This window comes from Leucoraja erinacea, chromosome 30, assembly GCF_028641065.1.
Source record: "Leucoraja erinacea ecotype New England chromosome 30, Leri_hhj_1, whole genome shotgun sequence".
In the NCBI taxonomy this organism is placed as follows: Eukaryota; Metazoa; Chordata; class Chondrichthyes; order Rajiformes; family Rajidae; genus Leucoraja; species Leucoraja erinaceus.
In genome coordinates this window covers 27,548,379-27,569,599 of record NC_073406.1, presented here as the reverse complement: position 1 = coordinate 27,569,599, position 21,221 = coordinate 27,548,379, and the positions used below count along the sequence as shown (strand labels likewise).

General features: G+C 42.6%; 1 protein-coding gene across 5 annotated transcripts in view; it reads right to left on the bottom strand.

Moving 5' to 3' along the window:
- The window catches only part of tp73 (tumor protein p73), a 363,488-nt gene that overhangs the window by 79,910 nt on the left and 262,357 nt on the right, over window positions 1-21,221 (bottom strand). For 4 of the 5 annotated variants that reach the window (XM_055659706.1, XM_055659704.1, XM_055659708.1 and 1 more), the window contains exon 4: window positions 11,057-11,302. In XM_055659706.1, the coding sequence (XP_055515681.1) occupies window positions 11,057-11,302 (246 nt within the window). Of the gene's footprint in view, window positions 1-11,056; window positions 11,303-11,862; window positions 12,101-21,221 lie in introns of those variants that run through there. The other variant, XM_055659709.1, reaches the window with a different exon arrangement.

Genomic DNA, 21,221 nt, shown 5'->3' with positions numbered 1-21,221 from the left:
ATAACATCGCATTTATCCGCATTAAACTTCATCTGCCATGAAGGAGGGTTGGGTTAAACTGCACATATTTTAATGCAAGGGGCCTGATGGGTAAGTCACATAAGCTTAGGGCATGGATAGGTACAAGCGACTGGGATGTTGTAGCCATGACTGAAACCTGGTTAAGGGATGGGCAGGACTGGCAGCTCAATGTTCTGGGGTACAAGAGCTTCAGGAGAGACAGTAAAAGAGGAGGGTGTGGGGGGGGTGGGATATGGGTGGAGCTGAGGAACAAGAAAGGGATGTTGGGTGTGTAGTACAGAATAATCAACGGGAATTAGAAGAATAAATGTGCCGGGAGATTGCAGACAGCTGCAGGTCAAATAAGGTTGTTGTAGTGGGGGATTTTAACTTTCCCAATATCGACTGGAAAACTCATAGTATGTAAATGGAGTGCAATTCCTCAAAAGTGTTCAGGAGAGTTTTCTTAAGCAGTATGTAGAGGCCCCCACACGTGAGAGGGCAACGCTGGATCTAGTATCGGGAAATTGGGAAGGGCAAGTTAATGAAGTGTGTGCGGAGAAGCCTTTTGGGACCAGTGACCACTGTTCATTTAGGTTTAAGATAGTCCACAATAACCTACCACCCAGTCGATATCCAGTTATGGCAAGCTACCGACAACCGTCGACCCATTAAGACGTCCACCTACGACCACAACTATGACAACTTATGACAACCTACATCCACCTGCGAACACACCTACGACAAACTATGTCCACTCGCGACAAGCTACGACAAGGTTAGACAATTCAGTCACCGGTACCTGTCGCCTGTTGACGTAGGTTGACGTAGGTTGACGCCAATGGAATTCTCCGAAGTGAGCACCAGCGACAACCTATGACAAGCCAACTGTTGCTGACTGTCGCAGAAACATTTTGAACATTTCAAAATCCAGTGGCGAAAAGAAAAACGCTACGAATCTTTGAGCAACTGAGGAGACAACTCACGACCATACAGGCGACACCCCGGCGACCTTGTGGCGACAGCTTAGTCATCTGTAGTCGCCTAAAAAATCACCTAAGTGGGACAGGGGCATAAAGGGGGAAAAGGGTAACTAGAGAGAGAGTGGGACCTCTCAGGATTCAAAGCGGTCAGGAGCCACAGGAAATGGGCAAGGGCCTCAATGAGTAAGAAAGACAATAGGATGGAGGAACTTGGGGCAGTCAATGGAAGTGTCATGAGAGCAGTCAGTGTTACCATCGAAGAAGCACTGAAGGTACTGTCGTGTATTAAGGTAGACAAATCTCCGGGACCTGATCAGATATATCAGAGAACATTGCGGGAAACTAGAGAGGAAATTGGTTGAAATTTACGAGTCGTCCTTAAATACAGGAGAGGTGCCGGAAGACTGGAGGGTGGCAAATGTTGTGTCTCTTTTCAAGAAGGGCTGCAGGGAAAATGCTGGGCACTATACTGCCCTAATTTGACAAGGAAGCAACTGACAATTTTGTCAAAATTGAGTCATTGCTTGTTTTAGGGTATTTGAGATATGCTCTACACAATGGTGCACAAAGTAAGTCTTCTATGAGTACAATTTGAAAATATTTATACCAGAGAAGTAAGAAATTCCATCACAGAGAGCTGAAAGAAAAACACGTTTTCCTCATTTCCAAGAAAATGCCTTTCTGTCAGTTGCTTCCTTTTGTCAAAGTAGGGCAGTACAGGCCGGTGAGCTCAACATCTGTAGTTGGAAAGTTACTGAGGGATAGGTTATATAGGCATTTGGATGGGCGAGGGCTGATTAGGGATAGTCAGCATGGATTTGTACGTTGGAGGTCGTGTCTCACAAATCTGATTGATTTTTTTGAAGGGGTGACCAAAAGGTCGATGAGGGCAGAGCTGTAGATGTTGTGTACATGGACTTCAGTAATGGCCAGTTCTCACGGTGCGATCTGATGCAAGATGTCACCAGAGTGAAGTGGTCGTGGTCCAGCAAGAGTTCCGCACGATATAGCGGGAGGTAGATAAAGAGTTCCCACGGTACTCTGCAATTCTGTCATTTTTGCGAGTGACTTGTCCGTCTCCCGATCTTTCCCGTTAATCGTGAATGAACATCGTGGACTGTAGTGTAGTTAATCACGTGGCACAAATGATGTTACTTTGTGTCACACACTATATTGTTTTTTTTCACCCGAGCTCTTTAATAAGCTGAAGAATAATCTGTGTTTTTTTGGACAAATGTTGTTTGGTGTGATGCACCTTCTCTCAATATGTGCAAGAAGTCGTCTTTTTATTTTGTCAAATATGAATAAAGACTGTGTCTCACATTGACCGTTTGCGTTATTTTATGATCTACTGAGAGGTGAAACTTTCAGCCTGAAGAAGGCTCTCGACCCGAAACGCCACCCGTTCCTTCTCTCCAGAGATGCTGCCTGTCCCGCTGAGTTGCTCCAAGCAACTGATGTCTATCTTCAAAGGACTGACCACCGGGCTGGTTGTCGGGGCTGGCGTGTTGCGTTTCACAGACCGAACTTGGGACGGGACTGGAGTTGGGAGGGAAAGGTGGGGGAGTCGAGGGAGAGGAGGGGGAGACAGATGGGGGTGTCTTCATTTAGTGGCGGTGGGTGTCTGACACTGAAACAGGCAGGTGAGATTTCACATTCACCTTGTGTGCGCCTCTCTCTCTCTCTCTCCCTCCCTCCCTCCCTCTCACACAGGCATGAATGGATGAACTCCGCGGGCCAGGCAGCATCTACGGAGGGAAATGGACAGGCGACCCATTCTTCAGGCTGCCTTATGTCTCTCTGCCCCCCCTCATCCCCCCAACTCCCACCCACACACACGAATGCTGGAGAAACTCAGCGGGTGCAGCGGGGCTGAAACGTTGTCTATTTCCTTCATTCCATAGATGCTGCTGCACCCGTTGAGTTTCTCCAGCATTCGCGTGTGTGGGTGGGAGTTGGGGGGGGAGAGAGACATAAGGCAGCCTGAAGAATGGGTCGCCTGTCCATTTCCCTCCGTAGATGCTGCCTGGCCCGCGGAGTTCATCCATTCATGCCTGTGTGAGAGGGAGGGAGGGAGGGAGAGAGAGAGAGAGAGGCACACACAAGGTGAATGTGAAATCTCACCTGCCTGTTTCAGTGACAGACACCCACCGCCAGTAAATGAAGACACCCCCATCTGTCTCCCCCTCCTCTCCCTCGACTCCCCCACCTTTCCCTCCCAACTCCAGTCCCGTCCCGACCCCCTGGGAAACTGAAGGTTTCCCGCTGTAATTAAAGAGTTCCCACGGTAGACTGTAAAACTGGGACCCTGGTTCTGGACTCCCCCAACATCGGGAACATTCTTCCTCCATCTAGCCTGTCCAATCCTGTAGATACGATTAGACAGGTATCTAGTTATTTAATTCAATTAATGATTTCTATCGCCCAGCCTCTCATCTTTCAATCGGGTTCGGCCAGGAAGGAACTGCAGATGCTGGATTAAAACGAAGATAGACACAACATGTAGCTCAGCGGGACAAGCAGCATATCAGAAGGGTCTCGACCCGAAATGTCACCCATTCCTTCTCCCCAAAGATGCTGCCTGCCGTCGAGTTACTCATTCTCTTTAAACCGGCATCTGCTGTTCCTTCTGACACATACACAAGAAATAGGCAACTTTTCGGGCCGAAACGTTGCCTATTTCCTTCGTTCCATAGATGCTGCTGCACCCGCTGAGTTTCTCCAGCATTTGTGTGTGTGGGTGGGAGTTGGGGGGTAGAGAGATAAGGCAGCCTGAGGAAAGGCTCGCCTGTCAATTTCCCTCCGTAGATGCTGCCTGGCCCGCGGAGTTCCTCCAGTTAGAAACTGCTTTCAGACAAAAAGATACACAAACTGCTGGAGTAAAATAGCTCAGCAAGTGGAGGTACTTGGACACTCAAAAATGAAAAAGAATAAAAATGTGATTATTTCACCTCCCTTCAACTATTTTGTGTTTCAGCATGAGAGGGATTATAACATTAGAGACATTCCTCTTGTAGTGATGTGTTAATGAAGAGTTGCAGCCATCAATCTGATAGTAAAAAATATATTTATTTAACCTCACCTTATGTCCCCTCTGTCAGGCTTCCGGGTTTACCGTTTGCAGGAGTTCCCACGGTACCCGCGAGAGTTATTACGGATATCGCACGGATATCGCACGGGCCACTGCATTCAAACAATGTTGCAAAGCTCACCAAGGCACTCTTGGAGAAATTCAAAAATGTTTGAATTTTCTCCCGACCTCAAAAAGTATCACGACTACCTGACGTTAGCGCCACGGAGGTCCTCGGGGGTCCACGAATGCCGTACTGTTATCGCAGAAGGTTCCCACGATGTTAAACTCTTGTTAAGTCTTGCTTCAGGTCGCACCGTGAGAAAACCCTTTAAGGCATTCGACAAGGATCCACATGGTAGTCTGCTCTGGAAGGTTAGATCACATGGGATCCAAGGAGAGATAGCTGAATGGATAGCAAATTGGCTTCATGGAAGGAAGCAGAGGGTGATGGTGGAAGGTTGCTTCTCGGACTGGAGGCCTGTGACTAGTGGTGTGCCTCAGGGTTCGGTGCTGGGCCTGTTACTGTTTGTCATCTACATCAATGATTGGATGAGAACATACAGGACAAGCTTAGCAAGTTTGCTGATGATACAAAAGTGAGTGGTTTTGTAGATAGTGAAGATGGTTCTGGCTGAGGATACTAAATCCAAGGGTTTCAGTCTAAAATTGAACAGCAAGTCATTTCAGACGGAGAACAGAAGAGGGTTCTTCAAAAAGAAAGTGCTATATCTTTGGAATTTTCTATCCCAGAGGGCAGTGGAGACTGAAGCACCGATTTCATTCAAAACAGATCAATATATGTCTAGATATTAAGGAAATCAAGAAATATGGATAAAGCACACAAATGAGAGAGATGATCAGCCAAGCTCTTGATGAATGGTGACAGAGTATGTTCAAAGGGTCAATTGGGTCTCTATTTTTGAATAGTGAAAGGCCTGGATAGAGTGGATGTGGAGAGAACGTTTCCACTATTGGGAGAGTCTAGGACCAGAGGCCAGAGCCTCAGAATAAAAGAACGTACCTTTAGAAAGAAAATGAGGAGGAGTTTCTTTAATCAGTGGGTTGTGAATCTGTGGAATTCATTGCCACAGAAGGCGGTGGAAGCCCAAGTCAAGAGATATTTCAAAGGTGGAGATTGATTGGTAAGGGTATCAAGGGTTATGGGGAGAAGGCAGGAGAATGGGGTTGAGAGGGAAAGATAGATCAGCCAAGATTGAACGGCGGAGTAGACTTGATGGGCTGAATGGCCTAATTCTGTTCCTACAACATATGAACTTATGAACATCAAATGGCCTTCTCCTGCTCCTATTTCTTATGTTCTTAATGTTTAAACTCACTTCTTTAAGTGGGTTTAGTTTAGTTTAGAGCTACAGTGTAGAAACAGGCCCTTCAGCCCACCGGGTCAGTGCCGACCAGCGATCCCCACATATTAACACTATCCTACACCCAATAGGGACATTTTTTACATTTATCAAGCTAATTAACCTAGATACCTCTGTATGTCTTTGGAGTGTGGGAGGAAACCGAAGATCTCGGAGAAAATCCACGTGGTCACGGGGAGAATATACAAACTCCGTGCAGACTGCACCTGTAGTCGGGATTGAACCTGGGTTTCTGGCGCTGCATTCGCTGTAAGGCAGCAATTCGTCCGCTGCGCCACTGTTAACATAGATTATAATAATGTCAATTGAGAAATCTCAATTCCAAGGTAACACAGGTTCCTTTTCACTCAGTGTCATTAGACGGTGATCCTGCTTGGGAACCTTGGACAAATTTCACTTTCCCCAATCAAAGGATGTGGGCATCAACATCAACCATTCTCATCATTGTTCGTGCTTTACATTTAACTCACCACAAAAAGTGAACCCAATATGGGAACTGTCTGGTCCATACTCCAAATCTAGGCACCAGGTCAACTTTACTGGTCTTCACAAGGGCTTCTTAGGTTGTCTCTTCCATTCATGCTCCAAATAAATCATTTCATAAGTTCCTCACTGCATGAAAATCAGTACTTTGATACTTTATTCCAGAACATAGAAAAGAATAGCATAGAAACTGGCCCTTCAATCCACAGTGCCTGTTCCAAACATGTGCCAAGACAAACTCATTTAATCTGCATGTACATGATCCATATCCCTCCATTCTCTGAATATCCATGTGCCTATCTAAAAGCTGCTTAAATGGCACTATCGTATCTGCCTCCCCACCACCCCAGGAACCCTAATTTGAAGAAGGACATCCTTCCTATTGAGTCAGTGCAGTGTAGGTTCACGAGGTTAATCCCCGGGATGGTGGGACTGCCATATGAGGAAAGATTGGAAAGAGTGGGCTTGTATTCACTGGAATTTAGAAGGATGAGAGGGTACAGGAGCCTGAAGACTGCAACAACCAGGTTCAGGAATAGCTACTGCCCCACAGCTATTAAACTCGGCTCGGACAAAACTCTGAACATTAATAGCCCATTATCTGTTTATTTGCACTTTTCGTTTATCGGTTTATTTATTCATGTGTGTATATATTTATATAATGGTATATGGACTCACTGATCAGTTCTTTTTAAAAAATATATTTTATTTTATTAGAAGTAAGTACAATCATATGGCATCTAAGTGCCTAATATATATTTGCATAATACATTTTATGTACAGCTTCTTATTTTTTTGTTATATTAAAGAAAGATTAGAATAAGAAAAAGAAATTAGATAGTAAAGGATAGAAAAGCGTGAGATATATAGTGTGAAGAAAAAGAAGAAAGACGAATGAGTGAAGAAAGTTGAGGAAAAGAAAATAGAAAAAAGAGAAAAACACATAAAGAAAAAAAAACTAATAAAAAATAAAAAAGTATTAATTTTTTTGCTATTATTAAACCATAGTTAAAAAAAAATTTGAGATGTGTTCAATTTATTCCCATCTTCCATTACTCCAAATATAATCATTTCAGTATTAGGTTCCATTCTTATCTTGAATAATTTTGTAAGTATTTCGAAAATATCACTCCAAAATCTATAAAATTTTGTGCAGGGAGACTAAGGAGTGTGTTATAGTTGCGTTTTGGGATAGACATTTATCACAAATGGGGGATATATTTGGATACAATTTGTTCAATCTTGTTTTTGAATAATATAATCTACATAAAATTTTTAATTGAATTAGATTATGTCTTACATTAATCGAACATTTGTGAATATATATCAAATACTTTTCCCATGTAACCTTCGTAATTTTTATCATTAGTTCCCGTTCCCACTCTTCTCTAAGTACCTCTGTCGATGTTAAGTCTATATTTAGAATACTATTATATGAATATTATATTAATTTTTGTGAGTCAGCTTCAATATTCATTGCTTCTTCCAATAATTCAGCAGTTATTTTTTGATATCCTTGTATATATTTTTTCATGAAATCACAAATCTGAAGATATCTAAAATATTGGTAGTTTTTCAGTTTAAATTATAATTGTAATTGTTGGAATGATAGTAGGTTTCCCATTTTGTACTTATCCCCGATCCTTCTAATTCCGAGACTTTCCCATTGGTTATATGTTTTATCAATAAGAGATGGTTTAAATAAAGGGTTATTCGCAATTGGCATTAACAATGATAAATTTCTTAGTTTTAAAGATAATTTTATTTGTTTCCAAATTCTTATTGTACCATATATAATTGGGTTCTTCTAATATATTGTGTTATTCAGTTTTTTCAGGGAGAAGAGGATTGTTCCTATATTACAAGGATGACAATCCTCTTTCTCCATTTTTATCCATTCTGTCTGTTGGGTAGATCTATCCAGCCAATAAATTATATTCTTAATATGCACTGCCCAGTAATAATACATAAAAATTTGAAGTGAAAGTCCCCCAACCTCTTTTGGTTTACATAAGTGTTTTTTTGTAATTCTATGTGATCTATAGTCCCAAATAAAATTAGTAATATTAGAGTCTAATTTTTTTTTAAAATATTTTGGTATATATGCCGGTACAGACTAAAATAGGTATAGTAATAGTGGTAGGAAGAGCATTTTTATTGCATTTATTCTACCTAATAATGATAAAGGAAGTGTTTTCCAAAATTTAATCAGCGTATTAAGTTTATTTAATAAAGGTATGAAATTAGCATTGAATAATGCTTTATATTTTCTAGTAATCTGAATACCCAAATATTTAAAATTTTCTGTTGCGATTTTGAAGGGGAACTTCAATAAGTGTGTAGGTTCTTGAGGTTGTAATGTCATGACTTCACTTTTATTTCATTTTATTCTATATCCAGAAAAGACCCAAATTCCTCTATTAAATTTAATAAGTTTTTTATTCTTTGAGTCCCTGGTATTATAGCCCTGAATATTCGGATGAATTCTTATACCTTCAGCCAGGAGTTCTATCATAAGGGCAAATAGCAGGGGTGATAACGCACATCCCTGCCTATTACCCCTTGATAGTTGAAATTTTTGAGATAACATGTTAGTTAAAATTCTTGCCATCGGTTTATCATACAATAATTTTACCCATGTTATAAAATTCTCTCCCATATTAAATTTTTGTAATACTTTATATAAGTATTGCCACTCTACCTGATCAAATGCTTTCTCTGCATCCAAAGAAATAATTGATATATCTTCTTCCTCTACATTATGCGAGTACATTATATTAAACAGACGTCTCAAATTATTAAATGGGTATAAACCTCGTTTGATCAGGGTTTATCAATTTACTAATGTATTTGCTTAATCTTCTTGCTAAAGTCTTTGCTAAGATTTTCTGATCTGCATTTAAAAGTGATATAGCCCTGTATGAGCCCGGATCTTCTTTTTTTGCAATAAGCGTAATAGTTGATTCTGTTAGTGTTTCAGGTAGTTTGTTTTCTTTAAAAGCATGGGAGTATAAATTAAATAAATAAGGGGTCATTATCTCATGAAATGTTTTATAAAATTCATTACTAAAACCATCTGGTCCCGGGGTCTTACCATTCATATTTTTCAACGATTTTATTGTTTCACCTATCTAGTTGACATCCTGAGCTATGGGCCACAGCTTTTCATCTGCACATTTCAATATTATAACAGTACAGGTTATAAGTGACCATATGAGACATGACACGAGTCACACTCCCACCTCAATTGTTGTGTGTTTGTTCCCTCTTTAATGTTACATTCGGCAATAACGTGGCTCATCAGGTACATGTTACCTCTCAGGGGTACAGTATAGGAAACTCTGCCTACAGGGTCAGGATTGTGCAAAACATGGACATGCATTAAGATCTCAGCTGCACAACATCAAAAGATTTACAATGGGACCATGTGAACAGAAACTTGCTGCAATGTCCAGGAGGAGCCAATCAACAAACCGCAACCGTTTTCCTGACTATTTCATCAACGCTAGAATTCCTCAGGTTTGGAAGTTGAGAGAATGTTGATGAAGCAACTGAAATGCGTATTACAATGCCAATGGTATGGGCAGAATTATCTGTTCTAATGCCCTGGTCCCCAAACAATGTCAATAGATGACATCCAACGTTCACAAAGCAAGTCCCATTTTGTCATGAATGTTTTCATTATGTGAGCTATATTATGGCTTAATTTGCCAGTATTAACAATCTGCCATGAAGCTGGGTATAAGGTAGGGTAAGGTTAACAGGATTCACCTCTGATTCATATAAATAGACATGTTCTGTGCCTTCGCCTTGTATCCTTAAAGTTTTTGGGCTGCAATGCGTAGAAGCTTTGTAAAGTGTTAGTGCTGTCGACATCAGCAGAAACCACCCAAAGAAGTGGGGATAAGGGTTCAGGAACATTTTGAAAGCCAATACCTATTTTCCCAGATAGAAGTGAAGGGAAGTGTGGGTTTAGAGAGCAAGATGTCTGCATTCTTAGTTGCTCAGTATGGGTCTACAGTGTTATGTTCCTGTTTGGAACTTCCCACTGCCAGAAGTTAAGATCTAACAGCAGAGACTGCTTCAGCAATGCTGATGCTGTGGGGACCACAATGTGCTGGGGTGGGTAATTAACCGTATCACTACAGTGCAGGTGTGGTTCAGAACAAGACACTTCTCTTAACAGCATGGTAACGCCAACTAGACTTGGTTTCTGCCTGATCTCAATGTAAATGTAACGAATAGGAGCTGAAACAGTTAAATCAATGATGTCATTCCAACTTTAATAAAAGTCATCATCTTCAGCTTTTGCTGGAGTTAACTGCTGCCACCCACAGAAACCCAGTGAGCAGCCTGCCTGCCTTCTCACTCTTTACATTGTGGTGAGTCCTTTTACAGACAAGGAAGAGCAGTAAATTTTAAATTGCACTTGAGAAAAACACTAATTATCCCGTTGGTTACCAGCAGACAGGGAGCCGTGCTTCTCCTACTGTTGGACAGGATGCTTGTTCGTCTGCAGCAAGTCTGAACATCTCCCTCCAGGAGATAACACAAGCAACATCCAACATGTGCTTGGATTGTGAGCATGTTCAGTCACGTCTTACTGCAAGACATAATCTTTAACATATATAAAGGCAGTAAAAAAAACATGAAATCTGCAGACTAGTGCGAAAACCAATTTACACAAATAAAAGCACTTTGACTTTTTCCATTGGAGGAAGTGCAAACATTATAGCTGGAAAAGTTTTTGAGTTATGGAAATGTTTCATTCCATTTCATTTCTCATCAGGATGCAGTCTGAAGTAATTTATGTTACAAAGACAAATATTTGGTGTCCGGCAATATAGTGGGACGCACAGAGACACACCAAAAGCAACAATACCATTTGAACAGAATACCAACTTTAGAAATTGAATTAACTTGATCATTCAATAAAATATCAGCTGCAAATCACATTTAGATAACCTAACTTGTGCATGGATAAATAATAGAGGAAGAAGGAACAAAGAAAATATCACAAAAGACATTTATCACATTTATTTTGTTGTTGCTAGTGAATTAATAAGCATCAGATTATTTTCAAAGTTTTTACCTAACATTATATCTTGATGAACGATATGAAAGAGCAGACTTACAGTCCATGTTGCTGATTTTGCAGTGCTTGATTGTTGAAAAGTGACTTCAAATAAGTGTGGTCCTGGATAGTCTGTGTTGGAGGGGATGGCTGGAGCAGGCGACATCGTGTCGAACGTCGAGCTCGGCTGTGAGTAGGGAGATGGAGTTGGGACATTCGATGTGTGCTCTGAGTTGTAAGGGCTGGCAGAAGATGCACGGTTGGTGATACTCTGATCCATGCTGCTGTTTAGCAAATTAAACTGGGACTAGAGAGGGAAAGGGGTGGGGATAAGAAGAGAAACAACCAGGTAAGGACTTGCAACATCCACTTATTTTAGACTATTAACAAAACACACATCAGGCAGCTGTCACTACAGTTCAACTCCTGGAATCCTTTTTTCCTGTTGCCCCATGTAAAGACTTGTCAAATAATTAATAATTAATTTATTATTCAGACATATATGGAGCTTGAAATATCATCTTGTAGCTTTTTGTTTCTTGCTCTTTTCTCTGACTTTTGAGTTTTGTTTTTGGCCTTTAAATTACTTCCATTTGCTTGCCGATAGCACAGGAATTCCAAACTCCGTTGCTTTTTGTACTTGTTCACATAATTCCAAGTAAGGGTAGAATCTTGTAAAAATGAATGAACGTAAACATAATCCAAAAACATCCTTCTCTCAGAAATAAGTGTCTGCTCATATTAAATTTGTTAAAATATTGACGGGGCTGAGAAGTTCAGAGGAATTTTTAATCAAAAAATAATTCAAGAAAAGCATCAAATAAGCTTGATAAAAGTTGCTTATTAGTTCCTAAAAAAACTACTCACTTCATTGTTCTCTTTTATTGGTGTTATTGACATGAGATGCTCTCGTATGAACAATAGTTAATATTTGCCCCCCCATTTTAAGCAGCCATTCCTCGTGATCAGCCCGGTGAGCACTTGAGCAAGCTATTTTTCCACATTGGTCCAGTTTCGAGGTGAATCGGACTTTGTACACACATCCTCCAGGGCACTTATTTAGAGCAGAAATCCCTTCTCCAGACCAGAGAAGTGAACACCCTGCCACAGTGGTTGAGTCTGTGACATTTGACTCCAGAGGCAGAAACTGATTCCTGTATAAACTTGTGGCCAACAACCTCAATAACAGCAAACCAACAAAATATTTAGTTTAGCTTAGAGATACAGCGTGAGAACAGGCCCTTCGGCCCACCAAGTTTGTGCCGACTGTACTTTAGTACAGGCCCATACTACACACCAGGGACAACTTACAGAAGTCAATTAACCTACAAACCTGCATGTTTTTGGGAAGTGGGATGAAACGGAGCATCCGAAAAAACCCACAAACACCACACAGAGGTCAGGATCAAAATTGGGTCTCTGGTGCTGTGAGGCGGCAGCTCTAGTGCTGCACCACTGATCTGCTCTGTATTTGCCCCCCTTTGTGATGGATGGGATCACTTTTGGTGCTAAACTGAGTTCTTGGCAGGTTGCAAAGGAGACGCAAGGAGTTGCAGATGCTGGAATCTTGAGAAAAACACAAAGTGCTGGTGTAACTCAGCAGGTCACGCAAGATCTGTGGGGGGAATGGACAGGTGATGCTTCAGAAGAACACTTGTTTCAATGGCTGGGCATGTTTGAATAAAGTGTAGCATGAATGATAACATCTATTGCTCCTTACAAGGGAAGTTAAGACCAGCGTCCATCACAGTGCCTAACCAGTAGCTGTAATCCTACATGTGGGAGGAAGGTGATTTAAATTCACAGGACAGGTTCACCTGCTAGCTTGCACAATCAATTCAACCCATGTTGAATTCAACATCAGTTCAATCGCAGTGTTTATTTTAAATTAGATTTGTGTATAGTCTTTCAATAACCAAAATTAATTGATTTTAATAACCACTAATTAACAAAAATGCATAAAAATATAAACTCACTGGAAATTAAACCAAAATGAAAAAACAAGTATTTGAGTCCTAAGAATGGTAGGTTTAGATATATTTGCCAGGTTTCCTATCTCCTTAAGCAAGTGCCAAACACCTTCTAGGCACTGAAGTGCAATCTGATAACTTAATTTTCAGAAACATTGATTGAGGGATACATATCAGACTGAACGTCGAGCATAACTCTCTTGCTCTTAAAAATAGTGCCATGGAATCTCTCACGTCCTTCTGATAAGACAGCTCGTGCCTTGGTTTAACATCACACCTGAAACAGTGCATCTTGGATGGTACTACCAGGTGTATTAGTCCATAACTTCATAACTACCAGGAATATTAGTCCAAATTTTTGTATTCATATTCCTTGAATAGAATTTGAACCAAGAATCTTCAAACCGTATCAAATGTGTTAACAATCGGGCTACTGTGACACCAAAGAAGCTTTACTCCAATTTTCCACAAGGCCCTAGAAGTAAACATGGTTCTTAACTTTGGTGCAGCAAAACATAATGTTAAAAAGTCTCTTTGAGGTCATCTCCTGGCCTTAGGTCTTCAAGAGACAAACCCCCTGTTTGTTAGTCTTGTCTGCTAGTTTTGGTATCATGCTTGTAAACAGATTTTGTATTTTTGATGACCAGAACAATGCACAACAGACCAGCACTGATAGGATGCAACCTCACTGGCTCTCCACTCTTCACTGGACCACTTGGACAATAAAAACACATATATCAGGCTGTTCATAGATTGCAGCACTGCGTTTAACACTGTCATCCACTCCAAACTGTTTACTAAGCTCACGGAACTGGGTCTGGGCATCTGTCTGCAACTGGATCCTCGACTTCCTCATCAACAGAACACAATCTGTTCAAATTGGCAGCCACAATTCCTCCTCAATAAATATCAGTATGGGAGCACCTCAAGGCTGTGTGCTCAGCCCCCTGCTCTACTCACTCTATACTCGCAACTGTGCAGCCGGACACAGCGCTAACTACATTTTCTGGTTTGCCTGATACGGTTCACTTCTTAATAAACAGACAACTCACAAAAATGTTAGTTAGACCAACTCAAGCTTTACTGATCATCTGACGGCGGAAGTGACGGGGATGCACCAGTCAAGTAAGCAACACAGACACTTGACTTCCCCCGTGCCATCACTTCAATGAATAAATAATTGCCTGATGTTTTATACCAAAGATCTTATAGCGGAGCAAGATAGGCCACTCCTGCTAAATGCAATGGACTGACGTGTAGTACGCTATGGAGGGGATCATGGGCATTTTCCACGCCCATTTTAGCAACCTGAGCCTACCTAACCCGACCCGACTCGCACTGTAATCAATGTTGCGGGGCAACAGTTTGTGTGGGTCAGATTCATAAATCTGTCAGTTCAAACTTCTTGTCAACAATAAAATTTGATTCTGGTAATTGTCTTTTTTAATGTTTTTTAAATCATTTATTTTTAAATGGCTCACAAGCAGTGTTGGAGTTGATTTTGTAGTAACCGGAACCGACCCGACTCGCAGGGTGATTGACAGGGGGGGACTTTTTGTGCGTGATTATAGGGTTAGATACATAATTCAATTAGTTCATAATTCTGTTGATTCTTGTTAAGGAATAAAATGTTTATAAACACACATACATGAAAATTATATAAATGTATATAACACACACAATTATATTTCTTCTAAACCAATAATGAACTTTATTTCAGACTAGACAAGGGACATTAAATAAGAAACATTGTAAATAAGAAACATTGTCTTGGGGCACTCTCTCTCCCCGCTGCCCCGGGCCCTGCACTCTCTCTCCCCGCTGCCCCGGGCCCCGCACTCTCTCTCCCCGCTGCCCCGGGCCCCGCACTCTCTCTCCCCGCTGCCCCGGACCCCGCACTCTCTCTCCCCGCTGCCCCGGGCCTTGCACTCCTTCTCCCCGCTGCGGATCCAATCTTTGGCCGGAAGCAAGAAGGCGGGAGCAAGAAAGCGGAGGAAGATGGCGGAACAAGATGGCGGAGTCAGCTTGCTAAAATGTGTCCTGTAATCACCCATGAAACCGCCCATGAGCGTACCTCACGTTTGCGTGAGAGTAACCTATCTTGCTTCGCTCTAAGATCTTTGTTTTATACTGTGTGTTTGTCACATTCCAAAGATGTTAGTCATGGTCAGAGATACAGTCAATACACATTACCACAGGATGCATCTGAGCTTGTCTCTTGTCAATTAGTAGACACATTTCAAAGGCATCTTATCAGTTGGTACTTTCAAGACAAGACATATCAAAGGCATCGGTCATTGCCTCAATATACATCACTGAGGCATGTATGGACTTCTCTCTCTCATTAATTGGTAGGCACATTTCAAAGGCATCGGTCATTGTCTCAATACACAGCAACCTGAGGCAAGCCCGGGTTTGCCTCTCTCTCTCTCTCTTATCAATCCACTGGAAAAGGCCTGCTTGAGACGAAATATAAGCTACAACCTACTCCAGGATTCCATTCTATATCTTTTATATATTTAACAGCATTTAACCTTTTCACACCGACGACACCACCAATTGTTGGACAAATTACCGATGACGATCAGTCAGAGAAAAGGGGGAGATCGATCGACTGATCATCGACCAAGAAACTGAGTGTGAACATTGGAAGAGGATCAACAAGGATTCACAGACCTGTCTTCATGATGGGATGCTGGTGAAGAGAGTCAAAAGCTTTATATTCCTGGGCATGCAGGAACCCAGCACATTGATATAATCATCAATATCTTAGAAGATCGAGGAGATTTGGTTTGTCAACGAATACCCTCTTGGACTTCTACAAGTGTACGGTAGAGGACAAATCGACTGGTTGCATCATGGCCTGGATCAGCAAAAAGTGGTGAATACTGCTCAGTCCATCATGTGTTTTGACCACCCACCAGTGGAGGGACCTACAAGAGTTGCTGACTCAAAAATGAAGCCAACATCGTCAGAGACCTACACCATCCTGGCCACGCTCTCATTTCACTTCTGCCATCGGGAAGAAAGTATAGGAGCCTGAAAACTGTAATGTCCAGGTTCAGGAGCAGCTTCTTTCCTACAACCATCAGGTTATTAAACACTGTAACCTATAAATAGGCTCCAAACTATATAGACTTGGGAGCAATATTTTTGACTTTGCACACTTATTGTTCATTTATTTGTCTGTTTGTTTTTGTTTCTATATATACTCATTTTTTGTTGTTGTTTACTGAGTACTATATTTACATATCTGTTGTGCAGCTGAATATAAGAATTTCATTGTTCTCTTTCGGGACATAAGACAATAAAGCAACCTTGAATCTTGGTAACACTGTGACTAACTTGTATTACAGAGACGTCACACATAGCTCCACTCATTGCCATGGTGTAAAATTAGAACTGAATTAAAATACCAGTGAGAAGAGTCCAGTGATAACCAATGATAGAATGCAAAGTATTCATTTCTTGGTGAAAGTTCAATTGATCAACGAGAACATGGGTTACAAATAATTGTTTCATTTATACCATCTGTCGCGAGGAATTGCTTAGAATGGAAATCATTTTCTCAGGCATTACATTTACAGCACTTTCTTTGAATCAAGATTAAATTATTTCTTTATTATGCTGCAATAGAAACAAAAAATCCCATGTTTCCATACAATGTAAATATCAGGTTGTAGTGGGAGCACAAAATGAAGCTGCAATGTTCGTGAAAAATAAAATTATATGAACAATTTTGAATAAGCTTAAAAAGTTTAATTTGTTTTGATATTTGATGTCGGAAATTCTGAAATGTATACGATAGACATTGTTTGTAACATGTGTACCCAAAAGCTTAGTTTGTTTGTTTATTATGGTGTTTACAGAGTACTATGTTTACATATCGATTGTGCTGCTGCAGGTATGAATTTCATTGCTCCGTTTTGGGACATATGACAATAAAACACTTTTGACTCGACTACTGAGGAAAACACAATGGGAAAAGATGCCGATAGAGCGGCGATAAATAAATTAATCAGGTGCAGGTGTAAATTGCACATATTTTAGATAAATGGGAGAAGTGAATTCTAATAACAGGAAACAAGAGGTTAAACATTGATAACTGGTGAATTGCTTCAAAGGTGTAAAATCCACATGTAGCCATTGTGTTGTGGGAATATAAAAATGCTGTGGGTATTTGAAACTTTGAAACACTTTGGGCTGTCTTAGAGTGTTTCTCAGTGCCTACTGTTAAGGCCTCAAATCAACTAACGTTTGAGAAACTCACCACTGCTCTACGAGATATTCTTTGTATCTGTTTCTGGGCCATAACTAAGAGGGCAACTGGGCCCCATGTGATGCTAGATTTAGGGTGCACGTTAAACATAAAATTCCCTCCATCAATATTTAAATGTAAAGGGTTTAAATCCCATTCCAGGATTTCAGCATGCTGAATATTCCATATCCCACTGTGCTGCGATGTTATCTTTGGGAAGAGGAGTTAAATCAACACCTCATATGCCTTTGATTCTGGATGTAAATACGCAATTACATGCAAACAAAGAGAACTGCAGATGTTGGAAAATTGAAACATTGACTGGTTTATCCTTCAACAGATTTTGCACATCTGCCTGATTTCTTCCATTTTCTCTTTATTTATTCTCCTTTACAGAGTATTGAAGAAGAGCAGAAGAACTTTATCATTTATCATGTTTTATGCTCCATCCCTCAACCTACATACAAAAACTGGATATCACTACATTGTAGCTTATGGCAGCTTGTTGTGCTAAAACAGGATGTTCACCTTTACTGCAACTGTGACAACATTTCAAGGCTATGCCATTGACTATAAACCACTGCAGACGATCCTGTGATTTGTGATTAATGCTACGTGAAATCTGTCTGTTCATGTCATGGCTCACGGAACCGGGGGGAGGCTGCAACCTCCCCCATTTTTTTTGGCTAGACATGTTTCAGTGTCTCCGGCTTAGGACGAGGCACTGCTGTGCTCTGAGCAACCTGGTTGTGGGTGTTGGAGACCCGGGGCGGAGGGAGGGATGGAACCAGAAGCAGCGGCGGGGAGCAGTTGCGGATGGAGAACTGGGGCTGGTGAGTCGCTCGCTGCAGCTCCGGCCATGGAGCAGCCTCAGTGCAAGTCCCGGGCTGTCGGAGGCAGCTGGGCCTAGGCTCAAAGGCGAGGAGGAAGCGTTGCGCCGCTGCCATGAGAGACTCTGCGCCAAATTCACCCTGGTGACCGGCATGGACCAGGCTGTGGTTCGGTGCATCTTAGGGAACATCCAGTGGCTGCTGGACGTAGGTGCCAAGCACTTAGTAGAAGTGGTGGAAGTTGGTGGCTTTCAAATGGGGGTCTTTGGAGAAAGCATCCTCCTTGCCTGCTAGATTTTCATTCTTACTGTAACTGCAGGAAAAATGTTCCCCATGTTGGGGGAGTCCAGAACCAGGGATCACAGTTTAAGATTAAGGGGTAGGCCATTTAGGACTGAGATGAGGACATACTTTCTTCACCCAGAGAGTTGTGAATCTGTGTAATTCTCTGCCTCAGAAGGCAGTGGAGGCCAATTCACTGGATGTTTTCAAGAGAGAGTTACATTTAGCACTTGGGGCTAGCGAAATCAAGGGATATGGGGAAAAAACAGGAAAGGGGTACTGATTTTAGATGATCAGCCATGATCATATTGAATGGTGGTGCTGGCTCGAAGGGCCGAATAGCCTATCCCTGCACCTATTTTCTATGTTTCTATGTAACATGCACATGCTTGAGTGTATGGCAATACATTTTGACCACTTGATTTTGAAGCATTCATGCATGGTATAATGTAGTCATAGAATTATACAGCATGAAAGCAGGCCCTTTGACCCTACTTGCCCGCACCCGCCAACATGTCCCAGCTACACTACCTGTTTTTTGGTCCATATCCCTCCAAACCTGTCCTATCTATGTATCAATCTAACTGTTTCACATGCTCTGAATTTCGCAAAAAACGGTACAGGATAGTGCTACAATTATTCGACCACCTTACTCACCATTGTCCTGCGGTGTCGTGTATCAGATTTTGTTCAGATTGATATTATATTTCACAAATTATTCCCATTTTTAACTTTACAAAACCCCACGTTGATAAAAATATTTCATCTACACTGGCAGTTAGCAACTTTAACGTCACAATGGGATCTCATTTACATAAACTGCCCCTCACCAGTGTTCCACTGGCAGTTAGCAGTGTATGATGTCACAATGGGATCTCATTTACATAAACTGTCCGTCAACAGTGTTCCACCTAGTGCAATATAGTGTACCCAGTACAGAGGGGTGAGGGTTGGGAGGGAGGAGGGGTGGGGGTGTCTCCCTGTCGATCTGCTCCTGGGCCTGGCCAAGATGGCCATTCGCGGGTCCAGGTAGTGGGTAGTCGACGGCCGCACTGGGGTTGGCTGCCTGCCCCTTTTCTGGGCCTACGTCCGTGCCCGCGCATTCCTTCTCCAGTGTTTCACTGGCAGTTAGCAGCGTATATTATCACAATGGGATCTACTTTACATAAACTGCCCGTCAACAGTGTTCCACCCAGTGCAATGAGAGATTTGTTACATTGTTGTAAGGAGAGGGAGGGAGTGGGGGAGGGGAGGAGGAGAAATGTTATTGTGTTTAGTGGGGGAGTGGGATTGAGGAGAGGTGAGAAGTGGGGGAGCAAGGAGATAGTGGGAGAGAGGTGTTGTGGAGGGAGGGAGGGAGTGACTGAGGGTAAGGGAAAGGAGAGGGAGGGAGAGGTGAGGGAGGGAGTGGAGGAGGAGAAGAGGAGAGGGGAGAGAGGAGGGAGGGTGAAGAGGAGGGGGAGGGAGTGTTGGGGGATGAAGGGAGAATGGAGGAGGATAGGGGTAGGAAGAAGGATGGCGAGGCACAGTTGAGGGGGTTGCTGTGACTCGCGTCACAACGGAGATCTCTGGCATCACAACGGGAACCCGTCAGGCACGTCTGTGCAGTTGGGGGCTATGGGTGAGTGGTGGACAATTGCGTACAGGGACCAGCCCTCCCATGTAACAGGGACCCAACGGGGCCCACTTGGTCTAGTATCATATCTATCTCTATCTATCTATCTATCTATCTATCTATCTATCTATCTATCTATCTATCTATCTATCTATCTATCTATCTATCTTTAAAACTCTGTGTGTGTGTGTGTGTGTTTCTGCCTGTCTTGTGGTTGCCAGCCTGTGGGTGTCAGCCTTTGATTCTTTGCTACGCCAACACCAGACCCACAAACGCCCAGATTTTTTCCATTTCAGTAGATATTTCACTTTTCATTCCAAGTATCCACTCCTCATTAAATTTTGTTGTGTTTATGTACACATTTTTAATAAAATCCTTTCCCTCCCCCCCCACTCACTCATTTTGTCGCCTCCTGCTGGCCAGCGACCATAACAGCTGCTGGCGCCCGCATCTCGCCTCAAAGACGCCATTTAAAAACAGCCGCACTGCTGAGTGCTCGAATCTTCAGTTGGAGGACCACGTCTTCCGTGGGGGCTACGGCTAGGGAACGGCTGCGTTGGGGGAGCACTTGGTCTAGTATCATATCTATCTATCTATCTATCTATTAAAACTCCGTGTGTGTGTGTGTGTGTGTTTCTGGCTCTGTGTGTTTATGGGTGCCAGATTCGGCCTTTGATTCACTGCTACGCCAGCACTCCGTCATTAAACTCCGTCATTTTCTCCATGTCGCTAGCTCATTCACTTTTACATCCGGTTTTGCACTCCTCAAAACATTTTTTCTTTTAAGCACCCATTTTTTAATAAAATCCTACACCCCCCTGGCATAGTGAGCAGATTATTGCACCTCTGATGAACGCGCACCCTCCCCCCCCCATTCTCCTCCTCCTCCCCCCCCCATCCCTCCCTCTCCACCCCCTCCCCCCCCCCCTCCCCCCCTCCTTCCCTTCCTCTCCCCCCCTTTCTCCCCCCCCTCCTTTCCCCTCTCTCTCCCCCCTCCTTCTCCACCCACCAACCCCTTCTCCTCCTCTCCCCCCCCTCCACTCCCTCCCCACTCTTCCCCCTCTCTTGCCCGTACCCCCTCTCCACCTCCCTCCCCATTCTTCCCCCCTTTCTCCCGTCTCTCCCCCCCCTTTCTCCCCCATCCCTTCCCCCCCTCTCTCTCCACACCCACTCCCCCTCTGCACCTCTCTCCTCCCTCCCCATTATTCCCCCCTCTCTCCCCTCTCTCCCCTCACCGCAACCTCATTTTTTCTAGATGTAGTATCTCTGTC